Source organism: Dipteris shenzhenensis, chromosome 9 (genome assembly GCF_047967505.1).
Source record: "Dipteris shenzhenensis isolate YYH24624 ecotype China chromosome 9, Dip_SZ_1.0, whole genome shotgun sequence".
NCBI classification, from domain to species: Eukaryota; Viridiplantae; Streptophyta; class Polypodiopsida; order Gleicheniales; family Dipteridaceae; genus Dipteris; species Dipteris shenzhenensis.
The window spans coordinates 34,354,850-34,378,630 of NC_141604.1; the positions used below are offsets into that span (position 1 = coordinate 34,354,850).

General features: G+C 45.5%; 1 protein-coding gene across 2 annotated transcripts in view; it reads left to right on the plus strand.

The window, feature by feature from the left end:
- Positions 1-303: 303 nt before the first annotated feature.
- LOC147898560 (thermosome subunit gamma) overlaps positions 304-23,781 on the plus strand; it is a 36,717-nt gene continuing 13,239 nt past the window's right edge. The window contains exons 1-3 of one of the 2 annotated variants that reach the window (XM_087379551.1): positions 304-997; positions 3,363-3,400; positions 23,434-23,716. In XM_087379551.1, the coding sequence (XP_087235677.1) occupies positions 488-997; positions 3,363-3,400; positions 23,434-23,716 (831 nt within the window). In that variant the 5' untranslated portion in view covers positions 304-487. The remainder of the gene's footprint in view (positions 998-3,362; positions 3,401-23,433; positions 23,717-23,781) is intronic. The other variant, XM_087379550.1, reaches the window with a different exon arrangement.

The following is a 23,781-nucleotide window of genomic DNA, read 5'->3' on the forward strand; positions in this document are numbered from 1 at the left end:
AACGAATGGTGGTGAAGGTTTAACTCCTAATTGTTAAATCAAATTTTTAACCAAATGCAAATAAAACAGTGGATATGGTAATTCTAATAAAGGATGACCCACGACACAACACAATGAAACACCCACACTCTCCTCCGAACACACCTGCACACACTCCCACACAATCCCACACTCCGAACACACTTGCACACACTCCCACACAATCCCACACACACCCTACACACACCACACACTCCCCCCCCACACACTCGCCCCCAAGAAGGATATTCAAGAGGCCATGTGTAAATATATTGATTTTTTGGAGGTGGGGATACTACACACACATTTGCAAACTAAGGTTTGAAGAAACACACAAAGGTGAGAGAGAGCTTGTGCAGAGATATGCCCATGCCCTCTCTTGCTCCCCGTCTATTTGCTCAAGCTCTCCAAGAATTCCATCATCGCTCAAGTTTCCTGCCCTAATAGCCTCTGCAGAGCCAGAGGCACCATGGTAGCATCCCTCGCACAATCTCCCCTTTTGCTTCTCTTTGCGGACGTTTCCAGCAATTGTATCCGATGCTCTCATCCCCGTGACACCCCCCCAGGTAGCCTCACCCCAACTCCTCTTTCCCTTTCATGCTCTTTAGCCGTCTATCCTGCAATTTCACCCGCGAGATCAGCCTCTACTTCCAGACATCGATGCGGTTTACGATATTGCTCTTACATCGGCCTTTGTTCCGCAAATTCAAAGTTTTGTTGCTCCTTCTTCGGCCATCAGCTTCGAAATGGTGTCGCTCCGAACCCTCACTTGCAATGTAGGCACAGTGTGGCAGTTTGGTCTTGGGCGCAAGCAAACGATGCAGAGATTGTGGAGGGACCCGCAGAAAATCTCCAGGCACAGCCCTTGTCAAATTTTATACGGTTTTGTGATAATGAAGAGGACGGGCTGAATCTCCAGACTGCAATCATCAGTTATCGCAAGCCGTTCCCGTTCTCAATTCTGCAGCCGAACCTGCAGGTATTTTTAGCTGGAGAAACTTGGAGAGGTATGGGTGATTGGAACAAAGACATTCAAGATGCTTGCTTGACTTTGCACCACTTATATGAATCTAGACAGGCAAGCAATGGATGCCTGCATAAGTTGGACAGCGGTCTGCTTTTGCGCTTTGCATGTAAACAATCTGCGTTGATGAGTTTACTAATTTCTGTGGTAGTAGCTGCCCTTGTTGGCGGCTTTGTGTCAAGAGATTGAATTGGTTGTGAAGATTTATATGTTAGACTACTGCACACGAGGCACAATTGCATTAGTAGACATTCCACAATCTTCTTGGAATTAATAGTGTGCGCCTATAATGTTGTTCAAACTCAGCCAAGCAAGGGACATGATTCTGTCAGAAACAGACGGAAAGGCAAGAGGCTTGAGAAAACTATTCAAGAAAGCCATGCGGAGAAGAAGACATGATTGAATTGAATTGAGAAAGAGGTTACTACTTATAGAGCCATTTCGGTTGGAATCAGTTACAAGCCGATTCACATCTCGTGCCTTGTGAGCATAAGTGTGTGTGTAAAGACTTTTCGTCTTATGCATTTCAATACTCCCCCGTAAGACTAAAAGTCTACACGAGTAACAGAGTATGGTTTACAATCAGCCCTTTTACGTCTGGTGAGCCTTATTTGTGTAGAATGTTCTAGCCGGTATCAAACACAGCTTTAATTACAATGATTATGAACAACTTGGACTTCATTTTGACTCTCTTTCTTTGGAGATGTGATAGATCAGCTTCACTTGAGCTTGAATATAATCATTTCTCCCCTGCAAGGGAGAGTGGAGCATGAACATTTGAACTTAAACATTACAATATTCAATGATTGCTCTAACTGAAACTGCACAAAGCTCTCGATGCATGCATGAGAAACTACAAAAGCTGGATAGAGCTCTTGAGAATCATGTGCATACTCACACTGTAAGGAAAGAACAGCATGTAGAAGGCCATTTGCAACAGGAATTCTTCCTTTGCTAGTTAAAGCTCCAGTTTGGGCTGCAATTTGGTTGGGTAGGCCATGGATGAAGGCCAAACATTGCTTGGAGCAAGCCGTTATGGCCAGCAAGGGACAGTGGTTCAAAGCAGAGGAAACGAAGCTTGGGAGGAGTCCATAGATGGAAGGAACGCCATAAAGATCTCTACACAGAAAAGGAGCTGCAATTTCTACATGCTTCAAGTATATAATGGAAAAATATTGACTGGTTGACTTGTCTCGGTAGGAGGCAGCCGAATGCACCTGAGAATAGGCCGTTAGAGGGATTCATAACGGCCAAAGATGGCAATTGATGAGCACGTTATACATCCATTGATGGAGGAAGCGTTGTTGCCGTTGGAAATGTATGCAAAACCGTAGAGGTATAGCTCGACATGTGGAGACTTGGTCGATTGTAAGAGATTGATGAAGCGATTGCATACCAAACATGGAAAACTTTGATAGGCAAGATGGATGAAGCGCCATGGGAATTGACGGAGGTGGCATTGGTAAACACGCTGCACGGCATAAAAGTGGCATTGACGTTGCCGTGAAGATAGCAAGGATCGCCAAGATGATGGCCGGATGACATATAATCGTGTGTGGAGGGGACCGTGAGAATACCTCCATGGACGGAAGACATGACATTTACTTGAATAAGATGGGCTGAGAGAACCTTGTTGATCGTGGGAATAGAAGCGGGAAGCCCATCAAGTATGTCACAAAAATAAAGGCCATGGTTAGGTAGGGCTTCTTGAAACATTGCTGAAGTAGGACTGTAGGATAAGCCGAAGAAGACGTGGCTCTTAAGAATAGGGGTGCCGTTTCCTTGGCAAGATTGGACGTGAAGAGCTGCAAGCAGGCCGTCAACGAAGAGTGCGACGTATGCATGCACACCCCTTTAAACAGGGAAGAAATATTCTATTTTTGACTAAACTTTTATTCTCGTGCATGATGCAATTAATGTCCATCCTTACTTCTCATAATGTCTTTTAAACCATGGATGTGGAGATTTCTCATTGCACACCACTGGCGTTTGTAGACATGAAGCACTGAATGCAAATTGCAAGTATTTTGCTCTCTTTAATTTCATCACAAGGTTCAAATGATCATTAAAATTCTCAGGCTTTGCAACACCTTTACAATTTGATTTTGTCAAACAAGATGATTCTCAAACTAAACGTTTCATCAGTGATATTAATAATAACTGTGCTTGCGTTGGATATAGGTGATATGTCTCTGCATCATGAAATCTTAAAGGTGAATCATCAATGCATGACAAATTGTATGAAAGTTTTGTGATAGCATGATCTCTGTTATTGAGTTGTCCATTCACTAATTAGATTTGTTGTTGTTGTTGTGTGTAGGTTGATTTGGTGTCAGCTGTTCATATAGCCGATAAAGAGTGAGTGCTCATATTGCCCTTTTGTTTTCTCAAATGATTACCTCTTGGAAAAGTCCTATCAACTTGTGGATACCACGGCTTCAGAAAATATATTGTTGTAGATCTAGCTTGTCTTTAACTTGGATGACATCATTTACAACTTTACAGTAGAATCTTTTTCTTTTTTGAATTTTAGAGATTGTATGCTTTGTCTAGTCCCTCTTTTTGGGGAGGGGGGACTTGTCTTAAAGTTTTTTTTGCCTTTTATTGGCTTGCCTCCATATTTTGGGCTTTGGTGTTTCATTCACTGAATGGCATTAGAGGAACAGTATTGTAGACTTGCTTGTGCATCGACTTGGATGCCATCCTTTCATAGTTGCTAGTCGAAACCGAAACGGAAGAAACAAAAAATTGGGAAAAACCGGGGAAACGGAGATTTTGGCCCCCTGAAACGGAAACGGAAGAAACGGCAATATGGTACAATTTAGGTATAAAAAATTATTTTTCATACATAATACAATTATCAATAGAGTGCAAATTATACGTAATACAATTATCTATACTTGAAGCATCATGCATGCTATTATGATTCTAAATTCCTATGATGATTGATCTATCTAGTATCATCTATTATCCATGAATGATGCTTCAACAATTAACATGTGTCATGAACTAAGTTCTAAGTTCTAACTTCTAACAAGTTTGAAGTTACAACAATCTGAAGTTTGAGAGGGAGGATGGAGAGGTGAGAAAGGATGGAGGTAGGAGGAGGATGGGGAGGTGAAAGAGGATGGAGAGGTAGGAGTCTGAGGAGGATGAGAGGTAGAAGGAGGACAAAGAGGAGAGGTAGTAGAGGGATGGAGAGCTGAGAGCAAGCTGAGGATGGAGAGAAGCTACCAACTTGCAAGATGTAGGGATGGAGAGGAGAGCAGGCTGCGGGTGCCAGGGCACAAGAATCAACGATGGAGAGGCTGGAAAGCAGTGGGATGGAGAGCAGCAACACGAGAGGTAGTGGAAACGACGACAGGAGGCGACGAATCGGCGAAAAACGCTTTAATCAAACAAAGGCAAAAATAGTTTAATCAAAAGAGGCCACCCAAAAAACCAACCAAAAAAAAAAAAGTGATTACGAAACGGCATTTCTAGAAGAAACTCCATTTCTGTTTCGGCACAACCATTTCCAAGCCAGAAATGGCCGTTTCTAGTAACTATGCATCCTTTACAGGTTCACAACTTGATGATTTAAGCTTGTCATATGTTTTCTAGTTCCTTAAAAAAGGGAAGCGCCACCCTTTTGTTTGTTGTATTAGGTTTTCTATCAGTCTGATAGACTCATCAGTCGTCAGTAGACTTTAATAAACTTTCTTTTTTCTTTCTTTTTATTGGTGCATCTATTAGATTCTCTTGTTTCATTATTGACCTAGAAGTGCATCAACCAATGGGTGTCTTCACACCATACTTGTTCTATGGAAGCATGAACAATTTTTTCTCTCTGGAACTTTTTCATTCCAGATTTGTGTTGAAAGTTCAAGGTAATGGTTTTGATGAATCAAAAGGTACGTAAAAATGCAAGGTAAAGTGCTTTTCCTCAAACATTGGTCCATTAACAATTTTGTGTTTCTAATTGCATACTATGTTGAAAAGTGTGTAAAGTCGTTATGGTATAAGGTTCTTCCTCATGTAGATATCTATAAAGAAGCCCACGAATCTGCTTCCCATTGTGCGCCTAAAGCCACACAATAGGAAGGGGGATCATCCTTTTAGGGCTGATAGCTGATCCCTCACATAGAGGGCTGTCATTCTGAACTTTGATTCTAGTAGGTGTCCTAACCAATCCTGCCTCCTGTGATGTGAGAACTATTCCACAAAGCCCCTCAACAAAGAGGAACAGAAAGGGGCGAGCCCTGATGTAGTGTGAGAGAGTAAAGGCCTGCCCTGTGTGTCTTGCAATGAGTAGCTAACTTGAGTTGCTTGCGTATAACAGTGAGTCACTTTGATCCATTGTGTTGAAGAGGTAAGTCTCCTCATTGTTCCTCCCCTTGTGTCAAAATAAAGGAAAGATGTTTTCCTTGTTCATTTTATGTTTAACTTTCAGAGTGAATGAAGAGGCTAAAAGTCAGTGTTCCTTGTCCTTTTACATGATGAGTTTTGATATGCCTCAAATCTGATGAATAATCAACCATTAATTATCTAATAGTTAACATCTTAGCTGATTATTATATTTATCGGGGGTGTTAGTATGCTGATTGTTGCATTTGGCTCAATCTCTCACTGGAAAGGGTTTATTGTGGGGTGTTGATTACAAGGTGGGTACTTGGGTTGACTGTGATGGAATTATAAGAACAAGGTACAATGATGTGGCATTGAGTCAATTAAGATGAATTAATTTGAGAAATTGGGAATTTGTCTCATGGCCAAGGACTCCAGGGGTTTTAGTGAAATCAGCTCAGAGGTCAAAACTAGGGCCAAGAGCATGCTTGGTCTGTATACTTTCTAGTGAGAGCCTCCCCCTTAGGGCTTCAGCTATAGTCCAACCAGTGTGACCCATCTTGTTTGGTTGGACACATAGTCTCGTCTAATGATATTTTCTTTATTTGCTGCGGCAAAACACTAGAAAATTCTTCTCTCTTCTTTTACTTTTAAAGAGCACAATTTTGAAGACCTTCAGCATGAGTTGCAACTCAGATGATTGGACCAAAAGAAATCTAGGTCTAATTATAGTGGTAGGCTTGCATAACTTGAGTGAAAGTAGAGACTGAGGGGGGAAGAGCAATCTAATGTTGGGTCTTATGTCTCCCCTCCCTTGTAGGGAGTATTGTGCTGTTCTGGTGAAATTATAAAGGCGTAGCTGCAGGTAAGGGATCTCACTACACCTTAAGGCAAGTTCCAAATTGGAAGGGTGGATGGAAGGGTAGCTGCTATTCTGAAATTATTCTCATGGCTACTCTTGAATTCTAATTCTGTGTGGTGTAAGTGCCCCTTAATAGTGTGTCCCCCAATGAAACCGGCCTTCGATAAGCAAAAGGGCAGTGATCCTCTTCTACTCAGTCATAAACTTCATAAATAGCCACAATGCAAGCTTTAGTCACTTAAATCACTTAGCACAACTTAGAATCAAGCTTCAACAACAACAAAGGTGAGGCTAGAATGCCCCTGCTCAATGAAAACAGTACACAGTGCACCCACTGGCCCCAAATGCCTTGGCGCCCCTTACGGTATTTATTTAATGCTTGTGAATGGAAATGCTTTACAAGGCTTCAACCCTGCACTGTTCCTCTCTGCAAATCCTCTACTTGTCTTCAAGGCATCTAATCCCAGTGCACCACTAGAATTCCCACTGGCAAGGCATACTCAGGCATTCACTTCTGATCTGACACAACTTAGAGGCATTTAGGCATCCAAACCTTTGGCAAACTGAGCTCAAGGCAGCCTCAAGGCTGTCACATGCATCCACACTGTCCTTAGGCCTTCCACAGGATCACCCTTGCCTTTGCATCCTTCCTAGAACCTGTTGGAGTCCTGAAAGGACTGCACACAACACGCATGCACTGCAAAAAGCTGCAAAGGAAAAACCGAACTTGGAACCAAATCCCGCTGTCTGTGGCAGAGGGGCGAGCTCCTTCCTCTGTCCAGGCTCCTTGCAGGGTGCATGTTATAGAGAAACGATAGGGTTTGCAGTGGAGCGATCAGAAAATAGACAATACTCAGACACAACTGAAGAACGGAACTCAGAAAACATAGTGCTTGTCGGTAATATGAAAAACTAAATACAAGAACCTCAAGCCGGTGTGTCTCAAGGACCGTGGCTGAGGTGAATTAGAATGATGATTCTATGTAGAGAAACAGTAGAAAAGATAGCAGCAGAGGGAGCGAAGCGCAGTCCTCCGTGTAGCTTGATGATGACGAAGAAGATGAAGGGCTAGAGCTGCCCTAGGAAATGGCTGAAAACCAGCATGCTTTGAGGAAGGAACCTTCAGGCTATCTGGAATAGCAACATGATGAAGAAAAGGAGCAGATCTGGAGCAGGAGGGGCAGATCTGGAGCAGAAGGAGCAGAGGGGCAGATTTGGAGCAGGATGGGGGCAGATCTGGAGGAGAAGATGGAGCAGTCAGGAGGCAGGAAGGAGAGGCAGAGAGAAGGCAGAGAGGAGGCAGCCAGGAGAGGCAGATCTGAAGAGGAGAGGTAGATGGAGCAGGCGGGGCTGCAGCAAAGGATGGCGGAGATGAGGAGCAGCTGCAGGTCCTGTCCTATCTGGAGGAGTGTGGGGGCTTGTGCCTCTATAGGCCAGACCTAGCTGGTTGGCCAGCTGGTCGGTGGAGTGTGGGGGCTTGTGCCTTTATAGGCCAGACCTAGCTGGTCGGCCAGCTGGTCTTTCTGGCCACTTGTTTGGCTGAGGTGGCTGGCCTTTTGGCTGGCCTGTAAGCTGGTAGATTGCCCCAGAAATTGGGAATTGTTAGTTGCTTAACACATGTGTCTTCTAGCAAGCAGAAGAAGAGAGAAATGAAGGTAGAGAGCGGAAGGTGAACAAGAAAGAGCTGTAGAGGAAAGATGGTTCACAGATCTGCCCTGAAATGATTGCCTCGGGATCTGTGTCCTCCTAAGAGAAGGTGCCATAAGCAGCAGGGTAAGTTCCTCCTGCAGCCTGCACTGGTCCAAAACAGCTCCAAAACAGTTCTCGAAGCCACCACGCAGCCAAAAACATGTGCACAAAGGTCCAGCACAGCAAAAGACAACCGTGGGCACTTGTTGTCGGCAGCTGAACACGTTTGTACGGACGTCCGTACAGTCCGTACGAAAATTTTCAGAAAGTTCAGAAATGACTTCTGGCACTTCCTAGAAGTGTGTACGAGCCTTGTAACAGTCAAAACAGAGTTAAAACGGCTTTAAATGGCTGAAAATAGGCTTGAAACAGCTAAAACAGCTCAAAAACTACACAAGAACAACTGAAAACGTCCAACACCTCTGGGAGAGTAAGGGGAGAGAGATGGAAGGTGGGGGAAGGGCATGCATACACATGCATGACAAATGGCATCTCCTCCTTGCCATTTGCCCCTTCATTAAAGTCCTAACCCCCATACCAAGGACAATGTTGGTTGTCCTTGGGCCCAACTTTTAGACCCCTCTTTTAAAGCCTTTGCCTTGCCCCTAGGACCTAGTGGTGCACCTAGACTTTGCCCTTAGGAACTTCTAGGAAGTGTGCACTTCCTCTAGCTAGTCCCTCACAGCCAAACCATTACAACACTTAACCATGGTTAACCTTGGGTTAAGCATAGGTTGAGTTATGAAGATACTTCACGTCACTTTTCACGTCCTCGTGACATACCCTCCTCTTAAAACAGCAATCTACCTAGGTTGCTGCTGAAAAAGTACAAATAGGCAGAAATAGCCCATACGAGAATATACATCATCTGTAAGATACAACTTGCAATGATAATATGAGCTAGGAGAGCTTGAGAGTCCATCCATACATCAATGCATCCTCTATGTCGAGTGTCGCGAACACCCATCATGGAGACCTCACGGTAGAAATACTGTCAGCAAGCAGCATCTCGGGTGAGACAATCGGTGCCACCAAGCGATCTCCATATATATGAGCAGTCTGAATCAAGGAAGGGGAGGTGCTACCCTCCTCTTGAGCACCAGGCAATGCTACAGATCTCTGCTCTGCTGAACCTGTAGGAGCTTGTACCGTAGTTGGCGCAAGCTGAAACACGTCGAGGTAGAGCTGCAAAATCTGAGGTGAGTCTGCCAGGTCACCCTCCTCCATCCACCTCGCATCCAGTGCAGGATAATTCCTGAACTTCACCAGGTAGCGATGGGAAACTCTACCTTTCACTTTTCTTTCCATATGTTCCAAAATTTGTTTCGGGACCAAGATTTCATCCAACTCTTCCACCTCAGGCTGATCCTCATGTAGCAGGTCAGTAGGCACATCACCTTGGAAAGGCTTCAATAAACTCACATGAAAGGCATTGTGTATGGTGCAAGTGGCAGGTAGCTTCAGCTTGTAAGCTACATCATTAATGCGTTCAAAAATCTGAAAAGGACCATAATACCGCATCTTCAGCTTTGTGTACACTTTCGTCTTGCCTTTCATCGTCCTGAGTCGCACTTTTTGAAAACGCAGCAACACCCAATCGCCCTCTTTCAAGAGCAACTCGTGGTGATGCTTATCGGCTGCCCGTTTGTGCTTCTCTTGGCTTTTCTGGAGGGCTGTTTTGACCTTCTGGTAGCAACATCCAAACTTTCCACAAATCTGTCCGCTTCAAAAATCTTCTCTTTTGTATGTTGAATGGGAGGTACCTTCCGTTCTCCTGCCACAATTTCAAAGGGGGCTTTCCCCGTGGATGAGTGTACAGTGTTGTTGTACGCGAACTCAACAAGTGGCAAAAATTGCTCCCATTTCGATTGCTGATCCGAAACATAGCATTTGAGAAGATCAAGGGCAGTGGAATTGGCTTCTTCGGACTGCCCATCAGATTCAGGATGGAAAGAGGATGAGAAATTCAGCGTGGTACCCATATTCTCAAAGATACCTCTCCAGAAAAGACTTGTCAACCGCGGGTCTCTATCACTGACAATTGATTGAGGCATCCCGTGATGTTTAAACACATGAGACATAAAGAGTCTCGCCATCTGGTCTGCTGTAATTTTCTTTCTGACGGGAATGAAGTGGGCCTGCTTGCTGAATCTGCAAATAATGGTCCATATCCCATCATGTCCAGATGGTGTATGAGGAAGATCAAAGATAAAATCCATGGCAATGCTTTGCCAAGGTCGATCGGGAATAGGTAGAGGCTGTAGCAGTCCAGCCGGCTTTTGCCTATCATATTTCACCCTTTTGGCAGGTGATGCATGTCCTGACATATGCCTTGACATCTTTCCTCCATGTTGGCCAAAAGAAATAGTGCTCCACGGCTTTGTTGGTGGCATCAATGCCTCTGTGCCCTGCATAGGGTGGAGCATGACTCTCTGTCAACACTTTGGGCCTCAATTGTTTTGTGACACACAATCTGCCATGCATCATTAGAAATCCGTCTTTGAGAGTATAGTGCTCATGCCTTTGTCCATCAACCAACTGATCATAAATCCGTGAAAAATCAGCATCATTGGCATATTGATCCTTCATGGCATCAAGCTCATCATGATATGCAATGGTCACTGCTGAAACTTGTGGCTTAACAGACACTGCATCTGGAGTGGGCTTGCGTGACAGTGCATTTGCAACAACATTCTTCTTCCCAGGCACATGCACAATCTGAAAATGAAACATAGAAAGAAAATTTGCCCACCTCATATGCTTCTCATACAACTTTCTCTGAGTGAGAAAGTACTGCAGTGATTGATGATCGGTTTGAACATGAAAATCAGCACCCAAAAGATAATGCTTCTTCTAGGTCGAAAGAGCATGTATGACAGCGAACATCTCTTTCTCATGGATGCCAAAATTCATTTCAGCATCCTGGAGCACTCTACTTTCGTATGCCACGACTCTTCCATCCTGCATAAGTACCCCTCCTACGCTGTTCCCACATGCATCTGCTTGGACAGTGAAGGGTTTGCGAAGATCTGGCAAAATAATCTGAGCAGAGTCGCTCCTTCAGTAGGTCAAAAGCTGCAATTTCTTTGGGACCCCATCTGAAAGTGACCCCTTTCTTCTGTAAGGCATGTAAAGGAGATGCAATCTCTGCAAAATACTGAATGAACCTCCTGTAGTACGAGCACAAGCCCAGAAAACTACGTACTTCATGGATGTTCTTCAGGTGTGGCCAATTCCTGATGGCCTCTACCTTGGTAGGGTCCATCCTAACTCCATCCTTGGAAACAATGTGCCCAAGAAAATGGATCTCATGCATGAAGAATGCACTTTTGTTGGCATTGACAAGCAGCTTATGCTTCCGTAGCTCCTTGAGAACAATTGCCTGGTGCTTCCAATGTTCAGCCTCATCTTGAGAGAACACGATGATATCATCAAAGAAAGTGCCAACAAAGGTTCGGTGCTCTCTAAAAATCCTGTCCATCATTCTGTTGAAGGTGGCAGGTGCATTAGTTAACCCAAATGGCATGACAAGAAACTCGTATAGACCAAATGTGGTACGAAATGCTATTTTGTGAACATCCTCTGGCTGAATTCTGATCTGGTGATAACCACTCTTCAGATCAATGTGGCTGAACATTCCAGACCCCTGTAACCAATCCAAAATATCATCTATCCGAGGTATAGGGAATCTGTTCTTAATGGTAATCTTATTGAGGGCTCTATAGTCAATGCACATCTGCCAGGATCCATCCTTCTTCTGGACCAAGAGCACGGGTGAGCAGTAAGGTGAAGAGCTGGGCTGAATCAGCCCCTTCTCTAGCAGGTCCTTGACCTGGTTCATAATTTCCTCTTGCTGGGCTGCATTGACCCTGTAAGGAGGTCGGTTAGGAGGACTGCTACTAGGGATTATATCTATTGTGTGGTCTTCTGGCCAAATCTTGTGGAAGTGAGTCAGAAAAACAGTCCCTAAACTGAAAAAGAAAATCTGTCTGCTGTTTTTCCAGCTTAGAAAAATGAGACTCTTCTTCTGTCGACTTCTTTTCAGATGCAAACACAAGTACGCTGAAAGATGCTTTTTCATTATGTTGCCAATGGTAGAAGCAGATACAATAGGGATGGATTCTCCCTTCAATTTAGCATCTAGAACGTGGGTCTTGCCATGGTGAGTGATTGTGATTGTTTTATTTTTTGTATCCATAACAGCCCCGACGTGAAAGTGCCAAGGTATCCCCGGTAACACATCACAACCATTCAACGGCATAATATAGAACTCTTTTGTGTCCACGTAGCTCTGAATATGCATCCGCAGCTTGCCTATCACCGGAGTAACTGACGGGCTGAGTCCCGGACAAGCCATATCTGCATTACACAAAGGACCCATCTCTTCTGCCCTTATGCCTAACTTTCCAGCCAGCTCTGGAGAGATGAAATTGGCCTTGGCTCCCGGATCGAAAAACATCAGAGCTATCTGGTCTCTTATCTTGCCCCATGCCCGGCATAACTTTGTAGCATCTGTATTCTGAACAGCCCCAATCAAGTCTGGCAAAAGACCAGTAGTGGGCTTGGGCTTTTTATTCTTCTGATCAGTCCTCTTTTCCTCCTTGTGCTCACCCTGCTCAGGAGGAGGGAACTTCTGCTTCTCATGTGGGCATTCAAAAGCCCTGTGGCCTTCCTCCTTGCAAATATAACACTTGTTGGCATCATAGAGAATTTGCTTTTCCTCATCAGACATGCGGGTGGGTACCCGCCTTTGTCCTCCAACAAACTTTGCCTTCATGGGCTGCGAAAACTTTCTGAACTTCTCCGGGGATTTCGTCTTGCTGCCCTTTGACCTTGATGTCTCCTGTGAGCTTCCTTTGAACCCAGAAACTTTCCCTTGCATTAGTGCATAAGCTGTAGTGGCATTCTCAACCAAGTGAGACATATTGGAAACCCTTGTCTTCATGCAGTAGTCCTGAATCTCCTTCGGCTGTTAGAAATTACCCAACAGAGGGTACACGCAGCGGAAGACTTATAGTAATGCCCAGGAGCTCACACAGTGTGCGGTGTGGGTGTGGAATCACAAACTTCTTTACTTATGTGCATAAAATAGGTGTGCAGACTCATCAATAGACAATGAACCAGCCAAATAGAGAAACCACCAAAATATATATTTCCGTCCAAAACTATGGACACAATACATCTAGAGTCCCACCAATGGTGTGGTCCTTTGATCTAACCACAAGGTCCTTCTCCAATCTACTGGCTATCTCTAGACTCAAGTCCGTGTGCTCCACGTCGGGCGTCTGTAGACTTTCTGTCTAGTGTGTTCTTCTCCACCTTACTGCCTGTGAATCAGCCTAGGTGGGCAGCCCCTGCCAAGCTTTGTTTGCAGCACACAGATCCATGTTCCACTGCTCCAACCTGCTTGTGAATGGCTGCTCCAGAAGGTATGATGATCTCAGCACCTTGCTGCCCTAGAAGACAACCAAGGTCCAGCCTCTCCCTAAAGCTAAGTTTGCAGCACCTGTTGCACTCTCTCACCTCCTGTAGATTGGCCCAGAGAGTAGGCTTCCTGCTGCTCCTTTCTGCCCTGGAACTGATGGCTGCTGGATGATGAATGAGGCCAAGAGCCTCTCCTTATATAGGCCCTAAGGCCTGCTGAGAAACCCGACCAGTCTGTCCCAATCTGGGCCGACTGGACAGACCAGGTTGGCTGGCCCAACCGACCTGGTTGGCTCAGCCCAACCAGCCCCACAAAATCGCCCTCCTGGGCTCTCTTTTCAGGGCTTGCTGGCCCACGATTCTATGCAGGGGCTGAGCCCTTGGCCAGCCCTAGATAGGGCCTGGTTGGCTGGCTTTGCCTGTTACGCTCTAGCCGAGGTAGCATGACCTCGGAAGAATCAGTCGACATTTCCCTTAATGGATCTATCTCTGTAATATATGTGTTTGCGCTTCATGTAAATGATCGGGAGGGATTTAATGTCAAGGTCCTAGGTGAGGGCTGATAGCACCAGACTAGGTAGATCTAAGGCGAAGGGCCTAGTGCAAAGATTGTGCCTAGGGGCAAGGAATTTAATGCATCCCAAGAGAGGGGTGAAATGTTGCATCAGGAAGGCCCTATATGGATGACATGTGGCATCTAGATCTATCTAGGGAATTGGGGCTTGCTGAGGCTAGTGAGAGAAGAGAAGAGGGTTATTCACGTTGATTTAGTAACGAAGATCTCTGTCTGCTTGTGAGTCTCAGCGAGGTATGGCTGGGTGGAGATTCATGGTGCTACTCCCGTGATCTTCAAGAAGGGAAGAAGAGATAGTGCTTGACATTTGGTATCAGAGCTCGTGGAGAGATCAAGGATAGATGACGAAGGCTGTACGTGACGGGACCAGGTGGACGGGCTTCTTCGAGTGATGTTCTGCTGCACGGTTGGCGTAGGTGACGCACTGATCGTAACGAGCCTCCGCAACGAAGGGTTGACGTGGTCCATGTTGGATGGCGCTCCCGTAAGGTGGTTTGACGAATAGTATAGCAGAGGGTGTCGACGGTTTGTGGCTGGAGTTGGGGGTCCCGTAAGGCAGCGACGACAGCGGGGCACGCAGTCGGTGTGGCTGGGTTGGAGCGAAAGATTCCTGCATGGTCTATCGACATCGGTAATTGGTGGCTGACCAGATCGATAGGAAGCCCAAGGAAGGGCGCTGGAGGTCCCATACGTGCATACGATTAACGAAGGAACTCTGAGTTGAGACTGTTGGCGCTCCCGCGATCACAGCGGAACCAGAGAGGGATATGGCGTGACGACGGACAGCGGGAAATCGCCACGGTGCCACAGGTGACAGAGTGATGCTGGCTAGCCGTGGTCTGCTTCGTTGACAGCAGCGATCTGCAACGCCAGCAAACTGCTCGTAACTAGCAACGATCCAGCAAACCTTGGGAACCCAGATTGAGCGTAAGGCTAGTCAAGGTAGATGATAGGTTGACGAACAACCTATTGGTTTCGTCAAAGATCACGCAGGCCTCTCTCAGGCTACGACACATTCCAAACAGAAGTGAAGGAAAATAAAGGTTGTATCAGTTGCAAGCAGATCATACGTGGAGGCTGCAGCCTTTGGGGACTCGGATTGCGTGGAGCTTCCAGGGAGAATCAAACTTTCCTTCGTTATAAGATTTCAGTTTGATTATACAGTTTGTTGTTTCAGTATAGCGGAGTCTACGGTTACTATGCCTGTGTGTATGCATGTGTGCTTCGATCTGAGTCAGTTTGTAGGAAATTCCCTAGTATAGGGAAAAGCGCTGTTTGAGTTATGCATGTATCAAATGCCTAGTCAGTGTGCATGTGGGTTTGCAGGGAATTCCCTAGTATAGGGAATTGTGTCAGATGGTTGGTACACTGAATTGTGTCAACTTGTAAATACGGTTGGCTAGTGATGGTTTTAATTAAAAAAAAAAAAAAAAACCCCAAATCAAAATAAAATCAAAACAAAACAAACCACCCATAGAACGGAATGGAAGCAGAAGAAGGGGCTTCCAGGAGGGACCCTGGTGAATCAGGAGTCCGGCCGACCCAGTAGGGATCGCGCCTAGTAGCTCACACTTTATCTGGCAGGATTGCATTGCTGGAGGATGCCTTGCAACAGTTGTTAGCGCAACAATTACAGGCCAATGCAGGGCAATCCGAACTTAGGAGAGCGATACAGAGTATGTCTGCCAGACCTTCTCGAGAAGAGAAGGGAAAGGCTCCAATGGAACTGGAGTCTAGTGTCCATACGGTCGAGCCTAGGAAGGCTAAAGTGCCAAATATTGCAAATTACAGACCGGAAAAGTATTCTGGTCGGATGAACGACCATAGCTCCGATGTCATTGAGACCTGGTTACACAAATGGGACGAGGCGTTCGCCATTTGTGAAATCAGAAATGACATCAAAAAGATCCGCGAGGCCACCCACATGTTTAGTGAGGTAGCGGACCGGTGGTGAAAAGATGGTATAGCATCCACTACCTGGGAGGGGTTTAAAAGAGAGTTTAGGAAACACTTCTTACCTCCTGACGAAGCATCCCGGGCTTGGGATCAATATAGGAACCTTCGTCAGAGAAATTTATCAGTGGCAGAATACACTGATAAGTTTCGAGAGAGTGTAATGAAGGTTGACGAACCCCTGCCTCAATCAATCCAAGTGAAAGATTTCATATTTGGATTGAATGATCGAATAAAAATGGAAGTTCGGGTTAAGTACGCGAACACGCTAGATGATGCAATAGCTATAGCCTTGAACTACGAGGATGCCAAGGGCAGCAAGCCAAGTGGGTTTGCACAGGTCGGAACCCAGTATGGGTATCCGAAGAAATCTGGGTTTAAGAAGAAGTGGGCTAGTAAAGGGAGTGGTTCGCAGCCGAGTGGTCAAGCCAAGCAGGCAAGACCGGCTGAAACTCCTAAACCAAGTACCACCATTGGAGTGAAGAGGAAAGTAACCCCAATGGCAGCTCGGGCTTGGTCTAAGTCTCCCTTGAACCCAGAACAAAGGGAAAAAGCGAGGAAAGAGGGCTTATGTTTTGGTTGCCTTCAACCTCACCAGTGGAAGGATTGTCCACGTAACAAAGATCGTCGGATGGCTGAGATGGTGATCTCAGAGTGCGACGTAGGGAAGTCCCAGAGCGGAAGAGATGCAGATTCAGCTAGCGGGATCTTCTCAGAGGTTAGTACCTTGTTTGTTATGTGTGTCTGTTGCTAAGTTAGTGACGAGTGCACCTGATAACATCCTATCTAAGCCCGCAGCAACGGGGTATACGGCCTTTAATGATACGGAGTTAATTAAAATGAAAGGGCAAGTGGCCAATCATGATGTCATTGTGTTGTTTGACTCCGCGTGAACTCACAATGTGATTAACTCCAAGCTCGTGAAGAGGCTGAAATTAAAGACAAGTCCATCTGACTATGCGTATACAGTCAGGATGGTAGATGGAAGTTCAACTGAAGTATGGGACCAAAGGGTTACCCAGTTGGAGCTTCGTATTCAGGACTATGGTGAGAAGCTTGATTTTGAAATGACCAAGCTTGCTCATGCAGATATAGCCCTGGGTATGGCGTGGCATTCTAGGAAAATTCCAGCCATTGATTGGGAAAAGCACGTATATCAATTCAAGATGAATGATGTGCTTTATGTCTTGCGAGGTGAGAAAGATATACCTCAGGGACCGTTGGTTTCCGTGATGGAAATCATAAAAGCTCAAGTAGAGTTTTTATTCCTTTGCACAGCATCGGTAGAGCCGGTTGATGATTCCTCGGCTAGCACTGATGTTACGCAAAGTGGTGAGATGGCCAAGCTGGCTAATCTTATAACAGAGGAGTTCTCTGAATGTTTTAGGGATGAACTACCCTATGGGTTACCTCCAGAGCGGAAAGTTCAGCATAAGATTGAGCTGATCCCGGGGGCAGAACCTGTAAATAGACCTCCCTATAGAATGAGTTTTGCTGAAGAGGCGGAGGTGCGTAGACAATTGGAAGAATACCTCAAGTTGGGACAGATTCAAATAAGTTTCTCACCTTTTGCTTCGCCAGTGATATTAAAGGAGAAAAAGGATGATAGGTTTCGCCTCTGTATAGATTACAGAGCATTGAATAATATCACTGTTAAGCACAGATATTCGATGGCTCGGATTGATGATTTGCTAGATGCATTACATGAAGCCGTGATTTTCAGTAAGATAGATCTTAAGTGTGGCTACCATCAGATCCGGATTAGAGCCGAGGATGTGCATAAAACCACTTTCAGAAGTAGGTTTGGTCATTATGAGTTTTTGGTAATGCCCTTCGGACTTACCAATGCTCCAGCGACTTTCGTCATGCTTATGAACGATTTACTACGTCCGTATATTATAAAGTTCGTAGTACATTTTATTGATGATATCCTGATATTCAATAAAAGTATTACTGAGCATCGTGAACACTTAAGAATAGTGTTCAGTACTTTGAGGAAAGCCAGTCTTTATGTAAATAAAAAGAAAACTATATTGTGTATGGTTAGGCTTGAATATTTAGGGTTCATAATTACTCCACAGGGGGTAGAAATGGATCCGAAGAAAGTGGCTGCGATACTAACTTGGCCAATCCCTCAGAGTCTGACCGCGTTGCAATCATTCTTGGGATTTGTCCAGTTTTATAGAAGGCATATCAAAGGATATTCCGGAATAGTATCGCCATTGACTGATCTGACCTCAGATAAAGTACCTTTTATTTGGGGACAGAATCAACAAGAAAGTTTTAACACCATAAAACAAGTTGTGGTCACAGGACCGGTGTTAAAAATAGTTGATCCCCAGAAACCCTTGTTCCTAGAAACCGATGCAAGTGGCATTGCGGTAGGAGCAGTTCTCCTTCAAGAGGGAAGGCCAGTAGCCTTTGAAAGCAAGAAGCTTTCTCCCTCTCAAAGGAATTGGCCAACTCATGAATTGGAGTTGTATGCTGTTATCCATGCTTTGAAAACATGGAGGCATTATTTGTATGGTTCAGAGTTTTATGAGGATGTGGATCATGATACTCTGAAACATTTTTGTAAACAGCCTGACTTGAGGGGCCGCCAAGCTAGGTGGGCAGAGCTCATGCAGGAGTTTAATCTAACGATTCGGTACCGAAGAGGAAAAGACAATAAGGTTGCTGATGCGTTGTCTCACATTATGCACAACCTGAGTTTCACGGTATTAGAGAGTGCTCTAATGACCGAGATAAGAGAAACTCAAAAAGTGGACGAGTTTGTCCAGAGCTTATGGCCTAAGGCTCATATGTTAAAACCCGGGGAAAATGAAAAGGATGACCTGGCATCCAGAAAAGGCCAAACCTATGCAAGATGTACCATAAGGGATGGTATGCTAGTTAGAAATGGCAAGGTTGTAGTACCTAGTCAGAATGATCTCAGGTAGAGAGTCATTCGACAGTGCCATGATAGCCCGTGTGCGGGACATCCAGGAGTCGAGAAGACATATGATCTCGTGAAGCGAGATTTCTTTTGGCCAAAGATGAAAAAGCATATTCATGAATATGTGACACGGTGTTTCTCGTGTCAGGTAAGTAAGGCCGAGCGGGTGAAACCACTCGGACTTTTACAGCCCTTGGAAATACCACTAAGTAAGTGGGAGAGTATTTCCATGGACTTTATTGTAGGGCTGCGTGCAACGCAAGGAGGGTATGATTCTATCCTTGTGGTGGTTGATCGTCTAATCAAAATGGCTCACTTCATTCCGACTAGAGAGTCTGTTAGTGCCCCGCAAGTGGCGGATTTGTTCATTAGACATATTTCGTCTGCATGGATTGCCTAGATCCATAGTGTCAGACCGAGATGTCAGATTTACCGGTCATTTTTGGACGGCGGTATTTGAGGCATTGAGGACTGAGTTGGGAATGAGTAGTGGGGATTATCTTGAGACGGATGGTCAGACGGAGAGAGTCAACCAAACTTTAGAGGATATGCTGAGGGCATATGTGTCATTGAGGCAACATACGTGGGACAGGTGGTTGCCATTGTTGGAGTTTGCCTACAATGATAGAAAACATTCCTCTACCGGGTTCAGTCCGTTTGAGCTGAACTATGGTTATAGACCAGCCAATCCAACTATAGTTGGAGTACCTCAGAAAGTGCCTAGTGCTGCGAACTTTGTAGTTCAGATGCGGGAGATGCTAGCACTTGCAAGAGCTAATATCCGCCAGGCTATGGATAGAGCCAAGGTGTATGCGGATGAAAACCGGTCTATAAGGGTATTTAAGGAAGGAAAAAAAGTTTTTCAGAATTCCTTCGCACTCGAAGTCGTTGACTTCAGGGAAGTGTGCTAAGTTATCACCTCGATTTTGTGGGCCGTGGTTAATTCTAAAGAGAATAGGCAGTGTAGCCTATAAATTGGAATTGCCACAGGGGTGTAAGGTGCACCCGGTTTTTCATGTTTCGCGCTTAAAGAAATTTTTACATACAGGTGACTCACTAATCGAAGGTGTGGTTTTGTTTCAGGAGATAGAGGATATTGCAAGGCGCAAACCAACAAGAATCCTGGACCGAGGAATAATCCAAATACGAAATCGGAAGATACCCATGGTGTTGGTTGCGTGGCATGGTCAGCCTCTATCCGAAGCTACCTGGGAATCCGTATATCAGTTGCGGAGAGTGTTCCCAGATTTTATCATCGAGGACGCTGATGTCTGAAGAGGGAAGGAATGTTACGCTCTAGCCGAGGTAGCATGACCTCGGAAGAATCAGTCGACATTTCCCTTAATGGATCTATCTCTGTAATATATGTGTTTGCGCTTCATGTAAATGATCTGGAGGGATTTAATGTCAAGGTCCTAGGTGAGGGCTGATAGCACCAGACTAGGTAGATCTAAGGCGAAGGGCCTAGTGCAAAGATTGTGCCTAGGGGCAAGGAATTTAATGCATCCCAAGAGAGGGGTGAAATGTTGCATCAGGAAGGCCCTATATGGATGACATGTGGCATCTAGATCTATCTAGGGAATTGGGGCTTGCTGAGGCTAGTGAGAGAAGAGAAGAGGGTTATTCACGTTGATTTAGTAACGAAGATCTCTGTCTGCTTGTGAGTCTCAGCGAGGTATGGCTGGGTGGAGATTCATGGTGCTACTCCTGTGATCTTCAAGAAGGGAAGAAGAGATAGTGCTTGACATTGCCTTTCCCAACCAGCCCTCCATATGGGCTGCCATGGGCTGCCCCATCCCCTGCCATGTCAGCGCCTGTTCTCCCTGCTGGTTCTGCCCTCTGCCAGGCTCTCTCCAGCCACGTATGCAGCGCCGTACTGTTCCGTACATTGTTGATGTCATCGTGCCTTCTACCTAGGACACCCCGCCAACCATGAATGCTCCAGATCTGTCCTAGATCCACACATCCAAGTAATCTCTCTTTGGGCACATCCTACCCTAGGTCTCCCTCCCCCACGCTCTCCTCATTTGGGGGCTTATAGATGGGGAGGTGACCTTTCCAACACCCCCTCTCACCGACTCATCTCGGCCCAATGCCAACACGTCGATGAAGATGCTCCAGTAACTCCTTGGTCATAGTCCTCTGGAACCTTTCGGTGTCGAAATCTTTTCCTGGCTTTCATCCAGTGGCTCCTGCTCCACCAGGTCCGGTTCCGCTTCCGCACATCATCATGGTACATAGGTCCATCTTTTGTAGCACCTCCTGGCACCACCATCTTCCGTCACATTCCTGCCTTCGAACTCGAGCAATCCAGCCGTCACGATCTTCCAGTTGTCCCCCTCATAATGAGTGAACAACCTAGAGACTTCCAGGCACCATGCTCTGAGGGTCTGTTTCAACCCGTCCTTTCTTTGGCAAGCTCTGCAACAAAAGTACATCTCCAGATAACTTGGACTGCGAACTTTAAACACACCTGACTGAACCTGAGTCACCCTCCTTCTCGCAAGGGCACAATCCTCCAGTCGTGGAAGTCGATTCCCAAGAGCTTTTGAATCAGGGTCATCCTTCAGCAAGGTCCCTGCCTTCAGGCTCTCACACCTGTGAGCCTTCTACTTGGGCTCTGTTAGAAATTACCCAACAGAGGGTACACCTAGCAGAAGACTTATAGTAATGCCCAGGAGCTCACACAGTGTACGATGTGGGTGTGGAATCACAAACTTCTTTACTTATGTGCATAAAATAGGTGTGCAGACTCATCAATAGACAATGAACCAGCGTCCAAAACTATGGACACAATACAAAAGAGATAGATCCAGAGTCCCACCACTGGTGTGGTCCTCTGATCTAACCACAAGGTCCTTCTCCAATCTGTTGGCTATCTCTAGACTCGAGTCCGCGTGCTCCACCTCGAGCGTCTGTAGACTTTCCGTCGAGTGTGTTCTTCTCCACCTTACTGCCTGTGAATCAGCCTAGGTGGGCAGCCCCTTCCAAGCTTTGTCTGTAGCACACAGGTCCCTGTTCCACTGCTCCAACCTGCTTGTGAATGGCTGCTTCAGAAGGTATGATGATCTCAGCACCTTGCTGCCCTAGAAGAAAGCCAAGGTCCAGCCTCTCCCTAGAGCTAAGTCTGCAGCACCTGTTGCACTCTCTCACCTCCTGTAGATAGGCCCAGAGAGTAGGCTTCCTGCTGCTCCTTTCTGCCCTGGAACTGCTGGCTGCTGGATGATGAATGAGGATTCTGTACAGCTCATACGGACATCCGTACGAAAATTTTCAGAAAGTTAAAAAATGACTTCTGGCACTTCCTAGGAGTGCGTACTAGCCTTGGAACAGTCAAAACAGAGTGAAAATGGCTGAAAACGGCTGAAAACAGGCTTGAAAGAGCTGAAATAGCTCAAAAAGTGCACAAGAACAATTGAAAACGTCCAACACCTTTGGGAGAGTGAGGGGAGAGAGATGGAAGGTGGGGGAAGGGCATGCATACACATGCATGACAAATGGCATCTCCTCCTTGCCATTTGCCCTTTCATTAAAGTCCTAACCCCCATACCAGTCCTTAGGCCGAACTTTTAGACCCCTCTTTTAAAGCCTTTGCCTTGCCCCTAGGACTCAGTGGTGCACCCAGACTTTGCCCTTTGGAACTTCTAGGAAGTGTGCACTTCCTCTAGCCAGTCCCTTACGGTCAAAACATTACAACACTTAACCATGGTTAACCTTGGGTTAAGCGTAGGTTGAGTTACGAAGATACTTTACATCACTTTTCATGTCCTCGTGACACCCAACCCCCCCATCCCCCAACCAACACACCTGAAAGATGGCTCGTTCATGTGGTGGATGTGGGCAAACGACTTCTGGGGCATCCTGGTGATGCCATGTAACAGGTCGGCTCTTTGGATGAGGCACCTAAATGTATATTGTCTCAGTTGTCCATATGGGACGTGCTCTAGTGTGTGGTCATCGTCTTGACAAGAGCTATGTCATGGTGAAAATGCTGTTTTATATTTTAATGGGTTCCAGTTTTAGTGAATAACTAGCCTCTTTCCTTTCAAATCAGGGCTCACAATGTGGGCTTGTATATATTATCATGCTTAGGATGGATACATGTGACATGAGCTTGTAGAGGTTGGAAGGACATCATCATAGCAGTCAAGGCTGGAGTGATAAAACCCCCCCTTATATACTTACAATTACTCCCCCCGCCCTTCCTTCCATTCTTTTCCATACATGCATACAATTGGTACGATTTGGAAGTGAGCCCTCTGGTGAGCCTGACTTCGTATAGGATACTAGTAACGATGATATCCCCGACGAGGAATTAACTATATGCACAGCTTCTGTCACTAATAAAGCTTGCAAGCACGGTGTACTACCTGTCATGTAGGCCATGGTTGTTTGGAAGTCTTGTCAGAATGTAAACCCAATCCAATCAAAGAAATAGGCATAAAGCTAACATGGAAATGCATGGATTACCATTAGTGAAAATTCTATAACAAATTAACTAAGTTCTAAATGTATTTTCTCCGAGGCTGTGCATCATATTGGTTTTCATCAAAAGCCGAGTCTATGTAGAATTGTTTATGAAGGTGGTACTCTCAGGAATGGTCAATCTTAAAGATGTGTTATTTCAGTTATTTTGCAGCTCTGCAAGAGGAGCTTGGAGCATATGACAGAGTTTTATATGAGATGGTGGCAGACAAGAACCCTAGGCAAACAAACAGAAACCCTAGAACTCGATGGCGGCCTCCAAGAAGGTTACCAGGAGGCCGCAGTCGTAACTTCAGCTTTTTTTCTTTAATTCAGCGTTCGTTGGCATATTTACTTACATTGGATTTTCAACTTGAGTGTATGGATTATCGGAAGGACAATTGGTACCATGCCGACCTTGATTACAGCACATTTTGCACATTACAGGTGACAGTTTTGTTTTCTTATCTCTTCTGAAGTGATAATATTAATGTCACCTAATTTATTTCTCT